This window comes from Pan paniscus, chromosome 5 (genome assembly GCF_029289425.2).
Source record: "Pan paniscus chromosome 5, NHGRI_mPanPan1-v2.0_pri, whole genome shotgun sequence".
NCBI lineage: Eukaryota > Metazoa > Chordata > Mammalia > Primates > Hominidae > Pan > Pan paniscus.
The window spans coordinates 170222819-170245059 of NC_073254.2; the positions used below are offsets into that span (position 1 = coordinate 170222819).

Sequence of the window (22241 nt, forward strand, 5' to 3'; positions counted from 1 at the left end):
ACACTGCAGCAACCCCGAATGCCTCAGTCATGAGCAGTTGATAGTGCAGGGGAACCGTCTTCTCTCCAAGAATTGGCTAGAACAGGCTTCTGCCCACTGCTTTTATTCCATCATCAGGTAATTTGAGTGTTTCCAGTCTAAGAGAACTCTGCTTGGCCCTAAGCCTTTCCACTGCAAATCTGGATGTGGACCATCTTCTATCAGAGACAGCTCAGGCTCAATCCCTAAATTAATGGCAAGCAAGACGTAGACAGGTGTGACTTCTTAGAGACAGGCTGGACTGCTGCTGCTCTGTCCTTGGGTGGCGCCAGCCCTTCCTTTATTCTTTCCCAGTGTTCTTATCCATTGCCTGTAGCCCAGGACCAGTGCCAAGCCTGTAGCTCCGCATGGTGTTCCTCTCCCTTCCGGGGATCTTCATGTAGGTGCTGCACGGGGAAAGAAGGGTCCTGAGAAGAGAGGCTGCTGTCGGCACAGGAGCCGTGAGGGTGGCGGCCATCTGGCCACTGTGTCCAGTGCTTTCAAGGTGTTCTCAGTGTCCTCGTTTATGCCATGGCTTAGACGATTGTCCTTGCCATCTTTATCAACTGTCTCAGCCATCACTTATTTTCACTTGTCTTATGAGGACCAACCTGCCGACTTTCTCGTCACTGGGGCATTGTTAACAACCAGCTGTGCATGTTTAGTGTTCATAAGCAGAGCAAAGTGTGATTGTCTCCAGGAAGCTCTGCATCTGGGTTTTTTTGCTGACATTTTCTTTTCTTTTTTTCTCTTTGAATGCTGTGGTTTTGAACAAATTGGTAATGTGATAAGTCTTCACTTAACGATTTTCAGGCATCAGGAGTACACGATTCCCTGGAAGAGACATTTACATGGAATATTTATTTATTTGAAGAGGAATCGGATGTGCCCAGTCAACTTAGCACCCACTGAGGTCCTGTCACCATTTGTTGAGTTTGCACAACATGCGTGGGCGTGATTGTGCCCGATTTCTATCCAGCCCCGAGAATTAGCTAGCAGTCCTCATTTTACAGGTGTGGGAACTAAGGGTTAGGGGATGCGTTACCCTGCCCCAGCTCTCACGGGTTGTCAGAGGCAGAGATGAAACTGAAACCTGGGTCTGCTTCTCTCCAAACTCCATGCTCTGGGCATAATACCACTTGGCCCCTACCCAAGGGACCACCTCTGTGCTGAGAAGCAGGGCAGCCTGGGGCATACACGGGAAGTCGGAGGCTTCAGTTGCTTTCTTCCCATGCTGTGCTCTGTTCACCAGACTCCCTAGGGTCCTCCCATTGCAGGAGGAAGTGGCCTCTTGAGCCCTTTGAGATCAAGGCTGGGCATAGAACACAACCTCTGCTCCAATTCAGAGTCTTTTTTTTTTTTTTTGTTAAACTGTGTCTGGAGCACTTTGATAATCTCTCCAGAGATAGTCATTTTTGCTAAAATGAATTACTAAATGTAGGGGAGAGATTTGGGGGCACGAACTAAGCCTGCCCTGGGTGCCAGTGATACTGGCAACTTCCCTGGTGGGTGGGAAAGAGAAACCTGCCTGGTGGGTGGGTTCAGGACCTAGAAAAGACCTCCTCAGCCTGGTTCCTTGTTGCTTTGCCGCCGCCCCCAGGCAGTTCAGCCTGGGCTGAGTCAGTGTCTAGCAGCCTCACTGAACTTCTGGGACCAACAGCCCCTGGGTACTTCTCTTACCATCTGGTCTGCATCGTCAGTGGCTCACACACCCATCACACTGGCCTGCTGCTGCTGTTGCATAGGTGTGAGCTTGGTACTTGTGATCTTGCAAAGTGCTAAATGGCTCACCCAACTACAGTACCTGATGGAGCTCTTGAGATACCAGTTTGCTCTCTGAGGTTTGGATCAGCAGTGACCCAGATAAGAGTTCGTTTGTAAGAACAAAATATATATATCATGCTTGGGAGGCTGAGGTGGGCGGATCACTTGATGTCAGGAGTTCGAGACAAGTCTGGCCAACATGGTGATACCCCTTCTCTACTGAAAATACAAAAATTAGCTGGGTGTGTTAGCAGGCACCTGTAATCTCAGCTACTTGGGAGGCTGAGGCAGGAGAATCCCTTGAACTTGGGAGGTGGAGATTGCAGTGAGCCGAGATAGCGCCCCTACACTCCATCCTGGGCGACAGAATGAGCCTCCGTCTCAAAAAAAAAAAAAAAAAAAAATCATAATGGAAAGGAAAAAGGAAAAGAAATATATATATCATGCTACTCCCTAGTTAAAGCCAGTGTCATCTCTTCCCAGCTTATTTCTGTGGCCTCTTAACTGGTCTTTTCGCGTATGCCCTCCTTTCTAACAGGTAAACCATAACCCATCATGCTTCTGAAAGAATGAGAACCCATCAATGGCTTTTCTCTTGTTCACGGTACAAGTCAGAGGCTTTACAGGGGCCTCTGAGTCTCCACATGCTCTGTCCCTTCCCCCACCATGGCCCCAACTCTGCTACAGTGACTCCGGGCTCCTGGCAGCTTCTTAGACACAGCCTGGCATTACGTGTTTTCCCTTGATGCTGTGTCTTTAATCAGATACCTTTCTCGCTGAGCCTTACCCTGTCACTGCCCGACTTAAAATTCCAGCCCCCGTACTCCCTGTCTCCCCTGCCTAATTTTTCTGCAAAATATTTATCAACCTTTGCCACTGTACGTATTGTACTTATTTGTTTATTGTCTGTCTTCCCCCATTAGAGTTTAATCCCCACTAGAGCAAATATTTTTGTCAATTGTTTATTCCTTAACCCTGGCATCTAGGACAGTGCCTGGCAGGTAGTAGGTGCTCAGTAAATCGGTGCTGCAGGGGTTTGCCTGGTGTTCTGAGATCCTGATGTAGATGTGCCTAGTTCTAGAATAATCTGACGTAACCCGTGATGTGCATCTTCATGTGTGAGCGCTGGTATTTGTTTTACAGTGTTGATTTGTGAGACAATGCCACTCCTGCTCACTTGTGTTGGAATGTGTCTTCATGAGCAGGAGGAAAGGGAGGCGTTCTACATGGGGCATGAGGATGGTCCCTGCCGGGAGCGCTCCTCTCTGCCGCAGCTGTCATTTGCATCTGCGTCAGTGCCCCAGAAGTGAACCTTCGTAGGATATAGGTAGGTCAGGACCTGCTCTCCTGGGTGACAAGAAAGGCGATTCCTGTAAATATTATGTAAAACATTCCTTCACTTCACCATGGAGTCAATGGAGTCAGGTTCAATCAGGCTATTTTGATGTTTTTTTGTTTGTTTGTTTCTGTTTTTGTTTTTTTTTTGAGACAGAGTCTCGCTCTGTTGTCCGGGCTAGAGTGCAATGGCATGATCTCAGCTCATTGAAACCTCTGCCTCCCGAGTTCCTGCGATTCTCCTGCCTCAGCCTCCTGAGTAGCTGGGATTACAGGCACGTGCCACTATCCTCGTCTAATTTTTGTATTTTTAGTAGAGACAGGGTTTCAACATGTTGTTCAGGCTGTTCTTGAGCTCCAGACCTCATGATCTGCCTGCCTCGATCTCCCAAAGTGCTGGGATTACAGGTGTGAGCCACTGCGCCTGGCCTATTTTGATGTTTTTAAAAAGGGCTTTGGGAGGACTTTGCTCTCTGGCTCTAAGCAAGCTTTAGCCATTGGTTTAACTTTAAAAACAAATGTGTATTAGGGAAATACTGGTAATATGGGATCCCACTGGAAAGGCATATGCTTGTTTACCCATGCTACTTCTGTCTAAGGCCCAAGGTGAGGCCATCCTACCCCAGCCACTCTAAATGGCCTGGCCACCTGTGCAGATGGGTGCCCGGTGGGGCTGGGCCCTCGATTCGCATCAGGCAAGCTCATCTCCATGCCTTGCATGCTCCCCAGCTTGTCAAGCCTCCGTCTGTTTCATTCTTCACTCTGGCATCCCATGTACCTTCCTCAATCTGGATTTGGGGACATGCTCTCTGGCCTTCATGAGCCACAACTGTAGAGGATATAAGAAAATCAAAGTTTATTTCTCTATTTTGCTGGAGCACTCCTTCCCAAAACAGGATAAATACATGAAGATGTAAGACCTAATATGTCTTAAAATGTCTATGGTTTTTTCCTCTACTCTTGATAGATAGTCTGAGAATGTCTTAGTTCATTTTCTGTTGCTGTGACAGAAGACTACAGACTGGGTAATGTATAAAGAAAATAAATTTATTTCTTTTAGTTCTGGAGGAAGATAATCAATGTCAGCAGGTTTCCCAATGGAAGCCAAGAGCAGGGATTCCAGAATCCCAAGAGGAAACAATTTCCAACCTCAAGGCCTGGGAAGTTCAAGGTCGAGGGGTCATATCTGGTTGGCTTCTGGTGACAGCCTTCATCCCGTGTAATAGCATGGCAGAAAACTGGAAGGGCAGGCGAGCGCTTGAAAAAAGAGATGGGGCAAAGGGGGCCAATCCACTTTATAACAACCAGCGCCTCATGAGAACCAACTCAGTCTCTAGAGAACAGTGTTAATGCACGCATGAGGGTGTGCCCCCGTGACCTAATCACCTCTGAAGGTTCCCATTACCTCTCACTCAGTACTGTTGCCCTGGGGACCAAATTCACCCTGAGTTTCGGAGGGGTCAAACCACATCCAAACCATAGCAGGGAGGATGTAGGCCTTGAGGTTGGAAATGGTTTCCTCTCGGGTTTCTGGAATATTTGCTGTTGGCTTCCATGCTCTGTTGCTATAGGGAAACCCACTGACATTAATTCTCTATCTTCCATGTGTGGCCTGGTTTTCTTCTGAAAGCTTCCAGGATCCTCCCTTTATCCCCAGTGTTCTGACATTATATAGTGATGTGTCATAGGGTAGGTTGGGCCCCTTGTTAAGTGGGAACATTTTTTTTTGCAGATTCCAGGGCTGATTTAAATATTTAATGTTATATTATTTAAATACATACCACTTAAAACTGGGTAGAAATTCCTTATGCTATGGTTATAAAAATCACATCCAAATTGCAAATTAAACGTAAAGTACCAGCTAATGAAACTCAAATGCACAACATCCCTTTGCTGTGATGGCTGGCTTCACTCCTTTTGTCACAGGAATTAGGTACAGATTGCTGTCTCTCAGTGTCCTTTGAGTGATAGCGTTTGGCTTCACTTGGCGTGAATGAGTCATTTATATATTAAATCTACCCTGTGGCTTTTTTCTCATTAGCCACAACAATTAACATAATTCTGCTTGATGCCAATGTGTAAACACAGAGCAGCCCGGCACAGCGTGGTTATAGCACGGCTGTCCAGACTATTCTTAGACTGTGCTTGCTTACAGGAATTATTTTGGATTGTCATTACAATGAAAACATGAGATGTAAATGTTTTCATAGAGAGCTCACATAGTCCCAAGGATTCAGTTCTTTTTATACGCTTCCTATGCCAGTTTTCTCCCATAGGCCTATAGAAAGATGAGCTATAAGAAATTGTGGCTATTGTTCAGACGAGTGTTTGAACAGGCCATAATAAGCTGACATTTGCCACTCCCCACCCCTGCCACCCCACGTTTCTCCATCAGCTGCCACAATTTGCACAGGAGTTTAATCCCATGTTACGTTGCCATCCCTATTTTGAAATGGAGACAGATGAGAGCTGTTAGCCACAGTCATTTCCAGGAAGCTGCCAAGCTATGTCTCCTAGAGCTTGGAGACCATGATCCATTTTCAGGTGAAGTTTTAGCTTGAACATTCCTGCCTGCTCCCTTCACTGCTGTGGGCAGGGGTGAACGTTTATATTTTTTAAAAGCTAATGTGACATCGGACAGGGCTGACAGTGTAAACTTTCTGGCTAGTTAGAAGTGTGTGTATATATCTGTGTGTTTATTTGTGTATGTGTGTATGTGTGCATGTGAGTGTATGAGTGGTGTGGAATGGGTGTATTCGTGTGTGTATGTTTGCATATGTGTTTGTGTGTGTGGATGTGAGTGTATGAATGGTGTGGAGTGTGTGTATTCATCTGTGTGTATGTTTGTGTATATATTTGTGTGTGTGTATGCATGTGAGTGGTGTGGAGTGTGTGTATTCATGTGTGTGTATTCATCCATGTGTGTATTCACATGGAGTGTATGTTTGTGTATGTATTTGTGTGTGTGTGTGCATGTGAGCGTATGAGTAGTGTGGAGTGTGTGTATTCGCGTGTGTATGTTTGTATATATATTTGTGTGTGCATGCATGTGAGTGAGTGGTGTGGAGTGTTTATATTCATGTGTGTGTATGTTTGTGTATATATTTGTGTGTGTGTGTGTGGATGTGAGTGTATGAATGGTGTGGAGTGTATTCATCTGTGTGTATGTTTGTGTATATGTTTGTGTATGTGTGTGTGCATGTGTGTGTATGAGTGGTGTGGATTGTGTGTATTCATGTGTGTGTATGTCTGTGTGTATATTTGTGTATGTTTGTGTATATATTTTTGTGTGTGTGTGTGTTGTCACTGCGGGCCAGCTGTGTTTCAGGACCCTGCTTTGCTTGCATTTCTGCATCCTGGTAGCTGAGCCTGTTCTGAGCTTCATCCGTGGCATGCCCAGCGCCAGGTTCTGCAGCGCTTCCCAGTGCAGTGGCAATGTGGAGTCCCTCTGCTGCTTGCAAGTTGGGGCAAGGGGGCTGGTGATGGCCAAGCCTGCACTGTGTATTGGTTTGTGAGGTGTCTTCAGGGCCCCGGTGTGCTCCCGTCATTACTGTCCTTCTCCAAAACCTCTCAGCCTCAGAACCTGGATCTTATCTTTACCTTTTCTTTCCCCCCATCCCTCATCCAGTTCATCTCCAAACTCCATCTGTTTATTCCTCCCTATTATCACTATTTTAAAATCTTATTTTTGCCAGGATCATCTTCAAGCCCTGATGCTCTGCACCTGATACATGACATTCCCACAGCCTCCTGCCTCCTCCCTGTTATCCCGGGCTCCGCAGTGGGGCCATCTCTTCCTTCTGTCATTCCCCTGTCTTGTTCTGGAGCCATGGAGCCTTCAGTGGTGACAGTCTCTGCAGGACAAGGGGAACCGGCAGCCTACGGGCCAATGGGTTTTGTTTATCCTACACAATATTTTAAGAAGTTGACAGACAGCTTTAAAAATTGGAATTTTTTACATTAAAAAACTCTATTTTCAGTTATTCCTGAAAACGTAGAAAATCCAGCAGCACTGAGCACATATTCCTAGAAGGTGACAGGAGGTGGGAATGGCGTGTTCCCTGCTGCTTTCCCTCAGGCCATGTTTTCTCCAGTTTGCCGCACTCCTCACTCTACTGTATAGCCCCTCAGCCTGCTCCATTTCTGTCACCTGTCTGGCCCCCATCGACGTGCATATTTGCAGCCCAGAGCTGACTGGCTTCCTGGCCAAGGACCTTTCTACACCCACATTTAGAATTCATCTTGTCTCTTTGCCTCCTGCTACCATTTTGCCTCTTGGGAATGCTCTCCCTTCCCTCTAAACCTGTTCAAATCCTGTCATTCCGCAAGGTCAGTTCACCTCCTCCCTCCTATGTGCAACTTCCCTGCCTGCCCCTGGCGGAGTTTTCTCTCTCCCTGAATCACTAAAGCGCTTCAGGTTTGTCTGTGGCTTTGGGGCCATTGCATGTCATTGTGTTTGTCAGAGCTGTGTTTAGACGGCCCGTCCCCCAGTGCCAGGGCCTCACTGTGGCTGACACACAGTGCCTTGCACGCTGCGGACTCTGGGTTCTCAACAAATGTACGACAAGAAAGATGTGTAGAGGTGATCCAGGGCCTCGTGCTATGGGTACCAACAGGAGGGCCTCTCACTAATGTGGGGCAGGGAGTAGCTGATAACTTTCCCCAGCAGCTGTGAAGACAGTTGTTTCACTTTTTGTCACCAGAGCCACTGTTTAGGGACACACCTTTAATGTGGGAAAATGCCCAAACACAACTAAGCTCTGGGACGTCATGGTGGGCCATGGGCGTGTTCCCTCCTTTGTAAGTGATTTGATCTATCACTAAGGTCATTCAGTGATACTGCTCTAAGATCAGCATACAGAAGATAAAGTTAAATAGGACTTCAATCAAATTTAGAATATTTCCATACTTCTCATTAAGAATATTAAGTACCAATTTACAGGATTCTCTACTCGGTACTAGGTGCTGTCTTTGCTTCCCAGGACTCTCCCTCAAGAGCCTCCGGGTCTCTATGTTCTTCTCACCTGGGTTTTGTTTCAGCTTCACTGACATTCAGAACACCTGGGACGCATGCTGAGCTGGGAGCAGGATGCCTTTCTCTTCCTATGCCTCTGATAAATCAGGGTGGGATTTCTGAGAAGCAGCATACGTTGGTAAAAAGCGCAGATGCCTAATGGCTGTTACGATGACTCAGTCACTTGAGGTTTTTTCCCCAACCCTTGAGATCTGGGCTTTGTTTGTATCAGCTTTCTGGCTGGTAAAACCAAGCTCAGGGTTTCTCATCACATGCCCTTGGGTAGTAGGAGTGACCTTGAGATGCCTGGCATTTTTTTCTTTACTCCTGTCAAGCCCCTTTGAGAGGGGAAGGGGCTTTGCTTCCCAACTTCTGGGCCAGAGGGCGAGTGTACTCTGGGGTAGCACTGTCCAATAGAGCTTTCTGCTACAATGCAAGTGCTCTCCATCTGTGCTTTCCAGCGCAGTAGCCACTTGCCTCGTGTAGCTATTGAGCACTTGAGATGTGGTCATTGCGACTGAGGAACTGAGTTGTATTTCATTTTAATGTATTCAAATGTGCTTACCACATATGCTTACCATATGGGACAGCCCAGATCTCAGGGGTTGGGGAAAATGGGTCAGTGCAATACCTAACAGAGAGCCGTGCACAGTCCTAAGGGGAAGATGCCTAATTGAAGATGCCTACTGTGTAGGGCGAGGCTCTACACTGCTATGCAAGTCAAAGCCTGTTTGGCCTAACTTGGCTGGCGTCAAAACTATTTGAATTATATTTGCAGAAAAACCCATTGCTGTGCTGTTCTGAGGAGGGCATTAGTTACTAATTGTTCTTTCATTTCCTTTAAAAATAGCAGACACCAAGCTCCCTTAGCTGTGATTTAAGGAGCCACAGTGGTATAGCTGGCGAGTGCAGTCACGTACCGCATAACAGCATTTCAGTCAACAATGGACTGCATATATGACAGTGGTCCCATAAGATTATAATACCCTATTTTTAATGTACCGTTTCTATGTTTGGATGAGCAAATATTTCCCACTGTGTTACCGTTGCCTACATTATTCCGTATGGTAATATGCTGTCCGGGTTTATAGCCTAGGAGCAATATAGGCTGTGCCATACAGCCTGGGTGTGTGGTAGGCTATGCCATCTAGGTTTGTGTAAGTTCACTCTGTGATGTTTGCCCAACGATGCTCCTAGCCATCGAAAGGTCATCCTTCAGCTTTATTATCATCAAAGCATTTCAACTTCCTGTTTCTACATCATCTGCTTCTATTAATAGCTACATGATTGTTAAGTACAAATATGAAAATTATGTCGAGGAGTACAAAATCTTTCTTCCATTAGGCAGAACCGCACAGATGAGATCTAAAACATTCACGTTGATAAATACTGCTTTTGAAGCGGATTTTTCCCCTTAAGAGCCAAGCAAAGGATCAAAACGGAAATTCTCCACAGAAACAGGAATAAATCACTAGAGAGGTTGTTTCTGGAATTTTCCTGCCCATTGAGGGCCTGTTCTTGGAGCTAATGTCAGCAAGGATAGTGTATCATATTCCTTGGCTTCCTCAGTATACTGGGGTCCTCACTTTTGTGTTGTAACACACACACACACACACACACACACACACACACACACACACACACACAAGAGGTTGAGTACTATTACTGAATAAATGCACTTTAGTAGGAAGGAAACATTCAGAAAGTCAGCCTCTTCTGGGAAGCCAAGACAAACAGCTCTTGGAGCCAAGACACAGAGAGGCCACACCCAGGGAATGCCCGGGTGTCCCCAGTGTCCCCATGTACACCTTTCTCTCTAGCTCCTGCAGATGCTTCTCAGCCATCCCTGTGGCTGGAAGGAGTTGGGCTGCCGTGACTCCTGATGAAATGCAAAATTGCAGGACTCTCTTAAATGCTCTTTTATTTTGACATTTTAAAATGCTATTCTGAGAGGTATAGAGAAGACTTAGGTAACAGAAGAGATGAGAAATAGCCAAGATCTCCTTTGAAGTTCAGATTCCAAATTAGTGGGGTCTTTCACCAAATCCATCTGGCCCTTCTTCCCTCTTTTTCGGCTAGAGGTCTTTGGTGGCAGGAATATTAAACTAGACCCACATTGGCTGCAACAATGAAAGAGGTTGATTCACTCACTGATAGGCAGGCTTCAGAGGTGGTTTGACACAGGGATGTGGTGACTTTATCTAGAACCCTGTTTTCTTATTCTCTTCAGCTCTGCCTGACGTGGAGTCAGCCTCATCCAAAACAGCCTCTCTTCAGGGTTGTATGGTAGCCACCGGTAATTTCCGGTGCCACACTTCCTCGGTTCAGAGGGAGTGAAGGGGACGTTCTTGTAAAAACAGCGCCTTTTCCCAGAGCCCCCTTAGTTCTTAGTTGGACCACGTGTCTTCTCTTAAATCAGTAACTGGGGCTAAAGCCATACTGATGCCCCAAATCCCGTGGTGGAATCAGGTTTTCCATAGACCCAGAGCTGTGAAGGAAGATGTGGACCCCCAAATAAAGATTGGGGTAATCACCCAGCAAAGGGTGGCTGTCAGATAGGAAACTGCCATCTCCCGGCTCTATCATCTGCCAGTCTCCCCTTATATACTTACAGATGCAGCTTAATGCTAGAAAGTAGAAAATTCTCATTTTTTGAAAGATTACTTTTATGGCTTTGTGACTCTTAATTCTCCTTTGCTCCCCCTCCTCCTTCTCTTCTTTTCCCCTACTCTCCTTTTCCTTCCTTCCTTCATTTCCCTTCTTCATCTGTCCCCATCCCTCCTTCCCTTTTCCTGTCTTTTCCCTTCTTCTCCTCTTTACCCCTTCATCCTGTTTCCCCTTTCCTCTCTTTCCTTCCCTCCTCTCCGCCTAGGCTCTCCTTCCCCCTGCTTATCTGTCAGCCCTTCTCAATTGATGATCTAGTTGTTTGTTCAACTTAACCTAACTGGTGGGGTACAGTTAGGTTTCTTACTAAATTAAATGCCTTCATATCCTCCCACTGCCCCCCAGGAAGAAGAAATGCCAGAGGTAGAAATTGACATTGATGATCTTCTTGATGCAGACAGTGATGAAGAGAGAGCTTCAAAATTACAGGTAAGCAGTTTCCAAAATTGAGAACCTTCTAATCATGGACACTTGAGAGTCTACTTGGGTCTCCAGTGCTTGGCATCAACTGATTCCGCCCTGTGGTGGTGTTGGCACCAGGACCTGGGCCATTTGCAGAGAGGAAAGCAATGGGCTGCTAAGTGTTCACCCTCTTAAACTGCCTCTCTGAGGATAAAGCAGCCCTTGACTATAGTCCATTTTCAAAGTGCCTTATGGGTATAACTTTCTCCAGCCCCATTTTCTTGGGAGAAACAGCTGATTCTGCTTCCAAAGATCCACTTGCCAGGGAAGGGAAGTGATGCCCCACAGTTGTATGAGAAAGAGAGGGACTGAGCTAGCACTGGAATATCCAAGCCTAGAGCTCTGGTCTCACAGTTGTGGACTGTATCATTCATGAAATTAATTTCTAAATATAATTGCTTATGACATAATTCTATTTAGTAGACGATCTCTTCGTAGACAGTGCTCACCTCATAGCATTCCAGTACAACGATGGATATTGAGATGTCTAGTATTTCCTTAGTGGACAGCAATAAAATACAGTACTTATTTCCCTTCCCACAGGAGGTCAAATCTATCATTTTTAAATCTGCATTTGGGAGTTTCTAAAACCAATTAACTTTTGACTTGCCATTGTTCTTAATGTCCACTGATAATTACTGTTAATGGCTGTTGGTGACCACGAATGGCAAATAGCCACTACGGCAATCAAAGGGCACATTTTAATGTATTAATGTGTTTAATGCATTAGTTATTACTAGCATCCCTTGAGTGGTGAACAGTCTCAATTATGACAATTATTTCTTCTTGGTAGATTTAGCTGGGAGACAATAGCATCCTAGTTATAAAATTTTAAAAAGATAACGCAGGTATCAGTTCTATAGAAAATGTAATGACATAACAGAGTTTTCTTAAAATTGAGAACCTGAAAGGAGTTTTTAGGCTATCATCACCCCGCACCCCCCAGTTCCCAGGTGAGGACCCAAGCTGGTTTATGGCTGCATTGCACTTAAACCACTTGCTTCCTGAGTGCAGTGTGGGTGCCACCATCTTGCACAGGCTGGCTCAACTTGAATATCCACCAAGTTGGCAGCCAAAGGAAAGGTGTGTGCATGCGCGTGTGCATACAGAGGAGGTAAAAAGTCATTGACCAGAGGAGTGGGTTTGAAACCATTTGGATCCTGCCAGGTTATATCCAGTTAATTGAAGGAAAACCGGAAAGGGGGATTTGGTTCCTGTGGAAGGCCATCCTGGATTTGAGCTATTAAATTAGTCTACATCTCTCTGAAGTCTGCAACCTAATGGATGCTTGAGCATCCCTGTCCTTTTTTAAAAGAAGCTTTTTTCCTCAGCAAGGCATTCAAAACCTGGTCAAGGGGCTGGGCATGGTAGCTCACACCTGTAATCCCAGTGCTTTGGGAGGCCAAGGCGGGTGGGTCACCTGAGGTCAGGAGTTCAAGACCAGCCTGGCTAACAGGGCAAAAACCTGTCTCTACTAAAAATACAAAAACTAGCCGGGCGTGGTGGTGCACACCTGTAGTCCCAGCTATTCGGAAGGCTGAGGCAGGAGAATCACTTGAACTGGGAGGCAGAGGTTGCAATGAGCTGAGATCGCACCACTGCACTCTAGTCTGGGTGACAGAGTGAGATTCTGTCTCAAAACAAACAAACAAACAAAACTGGTCAAGGGTTATATTTTGTTTTCAATGCTATGGTAGCAAAACAAAAATAAATCTTTTCCTGTTCAAAAAACTTCTATGTAGCACATGTGTGTGCAGGCTGAAGAATTTATGAAGGTTAAATGTTTTCTATCTTCAGACTACCAACTGGTGCTGAAATGAAGTGCGTTTCTAGATAGTGTGAAATCTTGATTTACCATTATAAAATAACACTATGAATATAAAATGATTTTTAATTTTGCCTTAAAAATAATGCTGAATTTTAAAATAATAAAACTGATTTTCTGTGTGTTTAATTCTAGGAAGCTCTTGTAGACTGCTACAAACCAACAGAGGTAAGCAAATCACTTTTCCTAAATGCCATGTTTGAACTGGTTTTTGTTAAATCAATTTGTCTATTTTTAAAGCAAACCACAATAAGTAGGTTTGAGTGTGTGTATACCAATTAGCAATTATTATCCATGAGTGCATATGTTTGAATAGCTCTAACTTCATTATTTCTAAGCCTAAACATGTCTAGTTCAGAGATACTTAAAATTAATGGAGCAGAGTGTGTTGCTTGTGTTAGATAAAAGCCAAACTTCAAAGGAAATTGTGAAAGGGTTTGGAATCATTTTAGTAAAAGTTTTAGGTTTATAACTGGTTTATATATTCTATTGGTTTATTGGTATGTATTTTTTTTTTTTTTTTTTGAGACGGAGTCTCGCTCTGTTGCGCAGGTTGGAGTGCAGTGGTGCGATCTCGGCTCACTGCAACCTCCGCCTCCTGAGTTCAACCGATTCTCCCGCCTCAGCCTCCCGAGTAGCTGGGATTACAGACGTGCGTCACCACGCCCGGCTAATTTTTGTATTTTTAATAGAGACGGGGTTTCACCATGTTGGCCAGGCTGGTCTCAAACTCCTGACCTCAGGTATCCACCCGCCTCGGCCTCCCAAAGTGCTGGGATTACAGGTGTGAGCCACCGCGCCCGGCCTATCGGTATGTATTTTTTAAAAGCGTAAAGGCAGTTCTGTCTTTCCAAAGAGTTACCTTTATTGGGAAAAAATGTTATGCTTTGTTTAGATATTTATCAAGTGTAATGTATAAACATTATCATAAAAATGAGCATTAATGTGATTAGACTAAAGCATTTCATGTAGACTCTCATGACTGACAGCACATAGTAGAAATTAAGGTTTTAATCAGTTATGAAAATATTAGCAAGAGAAGTACTTTCTTCCTCTGATAAATTGGAGAAATTATAAGATCTGTCAGATGTTTTGAAGTCTGTAACATCAAAGCAATGGTGATAAGACTTCTGATTTTTGAAGAGGTCTAATTAAAAGGGGGGAGGAAAGCATGCTTTTACAAGTGTCTGATTTCAATGACTTGGTTTGGGACTAGTTACCTATTTGAGCTTTATGCTTCCAACCTCCAGCTTTGATTACATCTTGCAGTCATAGAGATTTTTAATTTTAATTTTAGCCACCAAAATATATACTTTTAGACCAGGCTTGGTGGCCCACACCTGTAATCCCAGGCCAAAGTGGGAGGATCACTTGAGTGCAGCAGTTCAAGACCAACCTGGTCAACATGGCGAGATCTCGTCTTTTAAGAAAAAAAAATTGGCCTGTCGCGGTGGCTCATGCCTGTGATCACAGCACTTTGGGGGGCCGAGACGGGTGGATCACGAGGTCAGGAGATCGAGGCCATCCTGGCTAACACGGTGAAACCCCGTCTCTACTAAAAATACAAAAAATTAGCCGGGTATGGTGGCCGGTGCCTGTAGTCCTAGCTACTCGGGAGGCTGAGGCAGGAGAATGGCGTGAACCCGGGAGGCGGAGCTTGCAGTGAGCCGAGATTGCGCCACTGCACTCCAGCCTGGGCGACAGAGCGAGACTCCATCTCAGAAAAAAAAAGAAAAAAGAAAACAATATTATATGTATATATTTAAATTAATGTAATACTAATACATCTGAACCCCCCCCCCAAAAAAAATTCTGAGGCTTATTTTAAAAAGGTAACAGTGACTTTCTCCACCTTTTAGGCCCTTTTCCTATTTTATATTATATTTATGTATTATATTTCTATGTTTTCATAAGCAACACTTTTGCGCTTTTGGCTGTTTCCCTTCCCTGCTATTTGCTCTTTTCTTTCTTTTTTTCTTTTAGAGACAGGGTCTCATTCTGTCACCCAGGCTGGAGTGCAGTGGTACAATCATAACTCCCTGCAGCCTCAAACTCCTGTATTCAAGCAACTCTCCCACCTCAGCCTCCTGAGTAACTAGTACTGCAGTCGTGCATTACCACACCCAGCTAAATTATTTTTATTTTTTTATAGAGACTGGGTCTCACTATGTTGCCCAGACTTGTCTTGAACTCCTGGCCTCAAGCTATCCTCCTGCTTCAGCCTCTCAAAGTGCTGGAATTACAGGCATGAGCCACTATGCCTGGCCTACTTATTCTTTTATTCTTAAATATGCATTTACTGTTTTTTTTTTCATTTATTGACTTTAGGAGAAAGATGATCACTCTCTCTCCACACAATTCCTTTTCATCTATACCCTCATCAGTTATTTAACAGTATTTTGTTAAATTAGTAGTCAAGGTTTATAATACTATGATTTAAACAAATGTTTTTCACTGTTAAGCTAACAGTAAATATGATCATGGTTCCTTTTTGTGTAGCCCTTTGTTTCTCTTGGAGTTGACAATCCTTGCATTTATTATTATTATTATTATTATTATTATTATTATTATTATTATTATTTTGAGACAGGGTCTCGCTCTGTCACCTAGGCTGGAGTGCAGTGGTACAATCTTGGCTCACCGCAACCTCTGCCCCCCAGGTTCAAGTGATTCTTGTGCTTCAGCCTCCTGAGTAGCTGGGATTACTAAGCCCGGCTAATTTTTGTATTTTTAGTAGAGATGGGGTTTTGCCATGTTGGCCAGGCTGGTCTCAAACTCCTGGCCCCAAGTGATCCACCTGCCTTGGCCTCCCAAAGTGCTGGGATTACAGGCGTGAGCCACTGTGCCCGGCCATAACGCTTGTCTTTAGTTTTGTCTAATACCAATTGGTATTTTTTGTTGAACTCTCCAGTGTGTTTGTCAAACATGTAACATATTTCCTGACTGTTCAATCACATCATTACCATCCCTCTGCCCCCAGACTTTTCTCCTGGAGCCCCTATACAACAATCTGGAGAAGGTTTTCTTTGTGTTTATGTTTTAAATTATTCTACTCTCTGCATTGTCTCTGTTTTCTCTGAATCTTACCTTTTTCTGCCTATTTTCATGTCTTTGCTGATTTTTGGTAGCATAGTCACATTTTAATATGGGGAGACAGTAAACTGATTTGCATTTGTGTGTATAAGAACGGCTTGTTTTTTTTTGTTGTTGTTTTTGAACAGAGTCTTGCTCTGTCACCCCAGGCTGGGGTGCAGTGGCGCCATGTAGGCTCACTGAAAAACCTGCCTTCCGGGTTCAAGCGATGCTCATGCCTCAGCCTCCTGAGTAGTTGGGATTATAGGCATGGGGCACCATGCCTGGCTAATTTTTGTATTTTTAGTAGAGGCGGATTTTGCCATGTTGGCCAGGCTGGTCTGAAACTTCTGGTTTCAAGTGATCCACCCGCCTTGGCCTTCCAAAGTGCTGGGATTATAAGCAAGAGCCACCGCGCCCGGCCAAGACTGTTTGGCTATTGCTGGGTCTCACTATGGAGTGACCAAGTTGCAAGCCAGATTTTTTTTCTGAATCTGTTATGTGTGGAAGGGGATGGCTCCTCAAAAATGTCAATGTTTGGTTCTTTTTCTCTGGAGATTCAGGATTTTTAGAGTTTGACCCTCAAATTCCCTATGTGAGGGTTGACAGTCTGACTTTAGGCTTTCTGGAAGCAGAGAGGAGAAGGCAGGAGACTTTACCATTTAGCTGTTTGGGGACTAAAGCTTCTTTATTTATAGGTAGTTGGGGAATTAATATAGGAAAGTGATTTTAAATTGTGTGATGGGTTAGACAAGAAAAATAGAATTGTAGTCAAGAAAAATGATGAATGATGCAGATGAATGAACATGTAATATGGGAGTGGAAGGGGTTGCTGCAGAGAGGAGGCCCCATTGGTCGCTGCAGACACGCATTCACTAATTTCATCAATCCCTTTTTCTTCAGTTCTCCACCTAAGTGAAGAAATTCATGCTTTGGTTATTTGGGTGAGAGAGTTTGGACTTGCAGATTTCTCTTTTGCCTGGCTTCGCAGCCAACAGTGAAATGCAGTAAAAGCACTGCATTTTCTCATGGAAATGAGCCCGTTCTCTCCCTAGGTTTTATAATGTCTAGGGAACCAATATTTACACTAGTTAGGAGCCATGCTGTTCAATGAAAATGGTGGGTCTTGTCTCCAGAGCAAAAATATTTCTCATCTGGTTTCTATACGGAGGGTCAGGAGATGAAAGAATGTATTATTTGAACACTCTTCAGAGTTCCAAAATCAGAAAAAGGAGCTGGAGTCTCTAACTGAACATCCCTGTGTTCTTTTTTTAGCTCATATTTCTAGGAATGGAGAAATGATGTAAAATGCTGAGGAATTTCATTCAAGTTCACTTATCTGTTAACGGGTCATTTCAAAAAGGCTGGACACTTTTGCCTTTGAGCATATGTTCACAGGAAACAGATTTTACTGGCATCTGGATTGTGATAATGACAATTAATAGCTTATATTTTTCCAGAGCTCTGTAGTTCACATTGCACTAACATACATTACTTTAGTTAATCCTCACAATCGTCACTTTAAGTAGACAGGGTTTGGGTAGCTTGCCCGTAATGTCAGAGCAGTGAGCAAGAGAGTCAGGACTCAACCCGAGTTTCTGACACCTGATCTTGTGCTCTTTCTTTCCAATCTGCCAGTCTTCCTAAGCTACTTGACTCAGCAAGAGGCTTAGAACTTTATAGGACTTTGCCCTGTCTGAACTAAATGCCTATCAATTAATGGTGTTCTTTTCTAAGCAGGGATCTCTAGAGGTGCTGTTATTGATCAAAATTATTTTACTTAAAATTGTTATGCCACTTGGAAGTTAGAAATGTGAGGAAGATGTCTTTGCTGATTCAGATACTTTTATTTTATAATCCCTCATTGCAGAAGTAGGGTGAGTGGTGGAAAGAATACTGGAATTTGAGTCAAAAGTCTTATGCCAATGCTAGCACTAACTGTGTGACTTCAAGCAATGTTCTCAACCTCTCTGAGTCTCCCTTTCCTCCTCTATAAAATGGAGGTAATAATAACCATGTCTCTGCATATTGGTAAGGATTATTTGCTATGATAATTTTTTAAATTTATTTTATTTTTATTTTTTTGAGAAAGAATCTCACTGTGTTGCCCAGGCTGCAGCGTGGTGGCACAATCTTAGCTCACTGCAGCCTCAATCTCCTGGGCTCAAGCGATCCTCCTGCCTCAGCCCCCCGGGTAGCTGAGACAACAGGTGCACACCACCACACTCAGCTAATTTTTGTTATTTTTGTAGAGACAAAGTTTCTCCATGTTGCCCAGGCTAGTCTCAAACTCCTGAGCTCAAGCAGTCCACCTGCCTGGGCCTCCCAAAGTGCTGGGATTACAGGTATGAGCCGCCAAGCCTGGCCCACAATGATAATTTTAGTGGTGGTAACAATAGCAATGATAATGGCTAAAAGATCACTAGGCACTTAGTAGATGCCAGGTGCTGATCTAGTCACATCTCATGTATTAACAGATTTAATCTTTTTTTTCAGAAAAATTTTGACATTTGTTAAATTCTTCATAGCTTTTAAAAGATAATTTTAAGTAGACTTTATTATTTACAGCAGTTTTAGGTTCACAGTGAAATTGACTAGAAGGTACAGATTTCCAATATGCTCACTCCCATCCACCTCACATATGTACACAGCCTCCCCAATTGTCACCATCTCCTCACAGAGAGGTACATTTGTTAGAACTGGTGAACCTACATTAACACATCATTATCGCCCGAAGTCCACGGTTAACATTAGGATTCACTCTTGGTACTGTACATTATGGATTTGACTGATTTCATAATGACATGTATCCACCACTACAGCATCATACAGAGTAGTGTCACTGCCCTAACAATCCTCCGTGCTCTGCCTGTTCATCTCTCCTTCCCCACTCACCCCTGGCAACCACTGATCTCTTTATTGTCTCCATAGTTTTACCTTTCTCAGAATGTCATATCTTTGGAATTAACCGTATATAGCCTTTCTATTTTCAGAATAGCCATAGCATGAACATTTGAAGCCTTTTCAAACTGGCTTTTTTTTTTTTTTTTTTTTTGAGGTGGGGTCTTGCTTTGTCTCTCAGGCTGGAATGCAGTGGCACGATCTCTGCTCACTGCAACCTCTGCCTTCCAGGTTCAAGTGATTCTCCTACCTCAGTCTCAGTAGCTGGGATTACAGGCGCGTGCCACCACACCCAGCTAATTTTTGTGTTTTTACTAGAGACTGGGTTTCACCATGTTGGCAAGGTTGGTCTTGAGCTCCTGACCTCAGGTGATGTGCCCACCTCAGACTCCCAAAGTGCTGGGATTACAGGCATTAGCCACCATGCCCAGCCCAAAATGGCTTTTAAAAAATGTGATGTCAACATTTAGCAGCTACAGACTGGCTTCTTTTCCTTAGTAATATGCATTTAAGTTTGCTCCAGGTCTTTTCATTGCTTGATAGCTCATTTCTTTTCAGTGCTGAATAATATTCTATTATCTGGATGTACCAGAGTTTATCCATTCATTCACCTACTGAAATACTCTTGGTTGCTTCCAAGTTTTAGCAATTAATGAATAAAGCTGCTATAAACATTCCTGAGCAGGTTTTTGTGTGAACGTAAGTTCTCAAGTCTTTTGGGTAAATACCAAGGAGTAGGATTACTGTATTGTAAGAAAACTGTGTTTAGGTTTTGTAAGAATCTGCTTACCTGTCTTCCAAAGCAGCTGTACCATTTTGCATTCTCACCAGCAAAGAGAGTTCTTGTTGCTCCACATCCTCACCAGCATTTAGTGTTGTCATTGTTCTGGATTTGGACCATTCTAATTGGTGTGTAGTGGTATCTCATTATTGTTTTAATTTGCATTTCTCTGGTGACGTATGATTTGGAGAAACTTTTCATATGCTTATTTGTCATCTATATAACTATAGATGTTAACTATGTCTGTTAAGTTTTCTGGTCCATCTTTTAACTGGGTGTGTTTGGGTTTTTTTTGTTGAATTTTAAGGGTTCTTTGAATATTTTGGATAATAGGCCTTTATCAGACATGTTCTTTGCAATATTTTCTCCCAGTCTCTGGCTTCTCTTTTAATTCTCTTGACAGGGTGTTTCACAAAGCAGGAATTTTGGTTTTAGTGAAATCCACCTTATCAATGTTTTCTTTCATGGATCATGCCTTTTGTGTTGTATCTACAAATCATTGGAAAACACAAGATCATTTAGATTTTTCTCCTACATTACCTTTTGGGAGATTTATAGTTTTGCATTTTACATTAGGTCCGTGTGTGATCCATTTGAGTTAATTTTTGTGAAGAGTGTAAGGTCTGGGTCCAGGTTCATTTTCTGCACGTGGATTTCCAGTTGTCTCAGGATCATTTGTTGAAAAGCCTACCTTTGCTCCTTTGAATGCCTTTGCTTTTTTGTCAAAGATCAGTTGATATTTATGTCAGTCTGTTTCTGGGTCTCTTTTCTATTCCAATTATCTACGTGTCCATTCTTTCACCAATACCACACTGTCCTGATTATTGTGGCTTCAAGTATGTCTTGAGGTTGGTAGTGTGAGTCCTCCACCTTTATTTTTGTCCTGCAACATTGTGTTGGCTGTTCTGGGTCTTTTGTCTTTCTATATAAACCTTAGAATCAGTTTATTGATTTTATCCACAGAACAGCTTCCTGGGATTTTTACTGGGATTTCATTGCGTCTGTAGATCAAGTTGGGAAGAACTGACATACTGGCCATATTGTATCTTCCTATCTATGAACATAGAATACCTCTCCAATTATTTCTGTCGAGATATCCTCAAGCTTAAAGATTCTTTCCTCAGCTGTGTGCAGTTTACTAATGAACCCATCAAAGGCATTATTTCTGTTATAGTATTTTTCATCTCTAGCATTTCTCTTTCTTAGAATTTCCATCTCTCTACTTACATTCCCCATCTGTTCTTGCATGCTGTCTACTTTATCTATCGGAGCCCTTAGCATATTAAACAGAGTTGTTTTAAATGCCTGGATGGATAATTCCAATATTCCTGCTGTATCTGAGTGGTTCTAATGCTTGCTCTGTCTCTTCAAATTTTTTTGCCTTTTACTGTGTGTTATAATTTTTTTTTTGATATCTGAATATGATGAATTAGGTAAAAGGAACTGCTGTAAATGGGCCTTAAGCAGTGTGGTAGTAAGGTGTGAGGAGAGGGGAAGCATCCATAGTCCTGTGATTAGTTCTCAGTCATATAGGGAGCCTGTGTCCTTGAACTGTGAACTTCACAAGTGCTTCTCGGTCGCCCCCATGCCCCTTTAGGTGGAATGGATAGCTAGAGCCAGCTGGAGTTTGGTATTTCCCTTCCCCCAGGTCACTCAGGCTCTACTAAAACCCTGTCAGGTTAGGCTCTGGTTAGTTTCTCCTCAGGACAGATCTTGTTAAATAAACTTTTAGACTTTGGGGAAAAAAAAGGAAGAAGAAAAAGATGAAGAACAGAATGCTCTGGTGTATTTCAAAATGGTTCCTTTTTATCTCGTCCTGCTGGAAGTTCAAGGGAATTTTTCTCCAGTGTTCACTGTGAGGACCTGGTAGAATTCTTAGAGGTAAGACTCGTACAAAGGTATGCTCCTACCTCTGCCCGTGACTGGATCCCCATGGAATTTTTATCTCTAAAACTTGTCCACTCTGAGACTAGCAATTTGTCAATTCCAGTTCAAGTTTTTCTACTCATCCTTTGGTTCCCACAAAGGTTGTTCCTTGTGAGTTTCTCTTCCAGGCAGTTGTGATTTTCTGTATTCACCTGTGAGTCCCTCTACTTCGGGGGCATTTGTTTGCTCAGTGACCTCACTTCCCTTGTGGATCTAAAAAGAGTTGTGGATTTTTGAGTTTGTTCAGCTTTTTACTTTTGTTAGGATGGGATGGCAATTTCCAAACTTCTTACATACCTGACTGGAAACAGGAGGTCTCATTTAATCTTCACAACAAAGCTAATAGATTGACACCATTGTTGTCAGTTAAGGAATTTGAGGCATAGAAGTGTTCTGTAATTTGCCTAAATTCACACAGTTAATGAACGGAGAAGTCAGGTTATGTATTAAAGCACATGACATAAAGCTTCACACATAGT

At 43.4% G+C, this 22241-nt stretch overlaps 1 protein-coding gene across 1 annotated transcript in view; it reads left to right on the forward strand.

Moving 5' to 3' along the window:
* Positions 1-22241, forward strand: part of PPP1R14C (protein phosphatase 1 regulatory inhibitor subunit 14C) — a 106549-nt gene that overhangs the window by 59732 nt on the left and 24576 nt on the right. Inside the window, exons 2-3 of the mRNA XM_034963081.3 lie at positions 11141-11224; positions 13218-13250. Coding sequence (XP_034818972.1) covers positions 11141-11224; positions 13218-13250 — 117 coding nt within the window. The remainder of the gene's footprint in view (positions 1-11140; positions 11225-13217; positions 13251-22241) is intronic.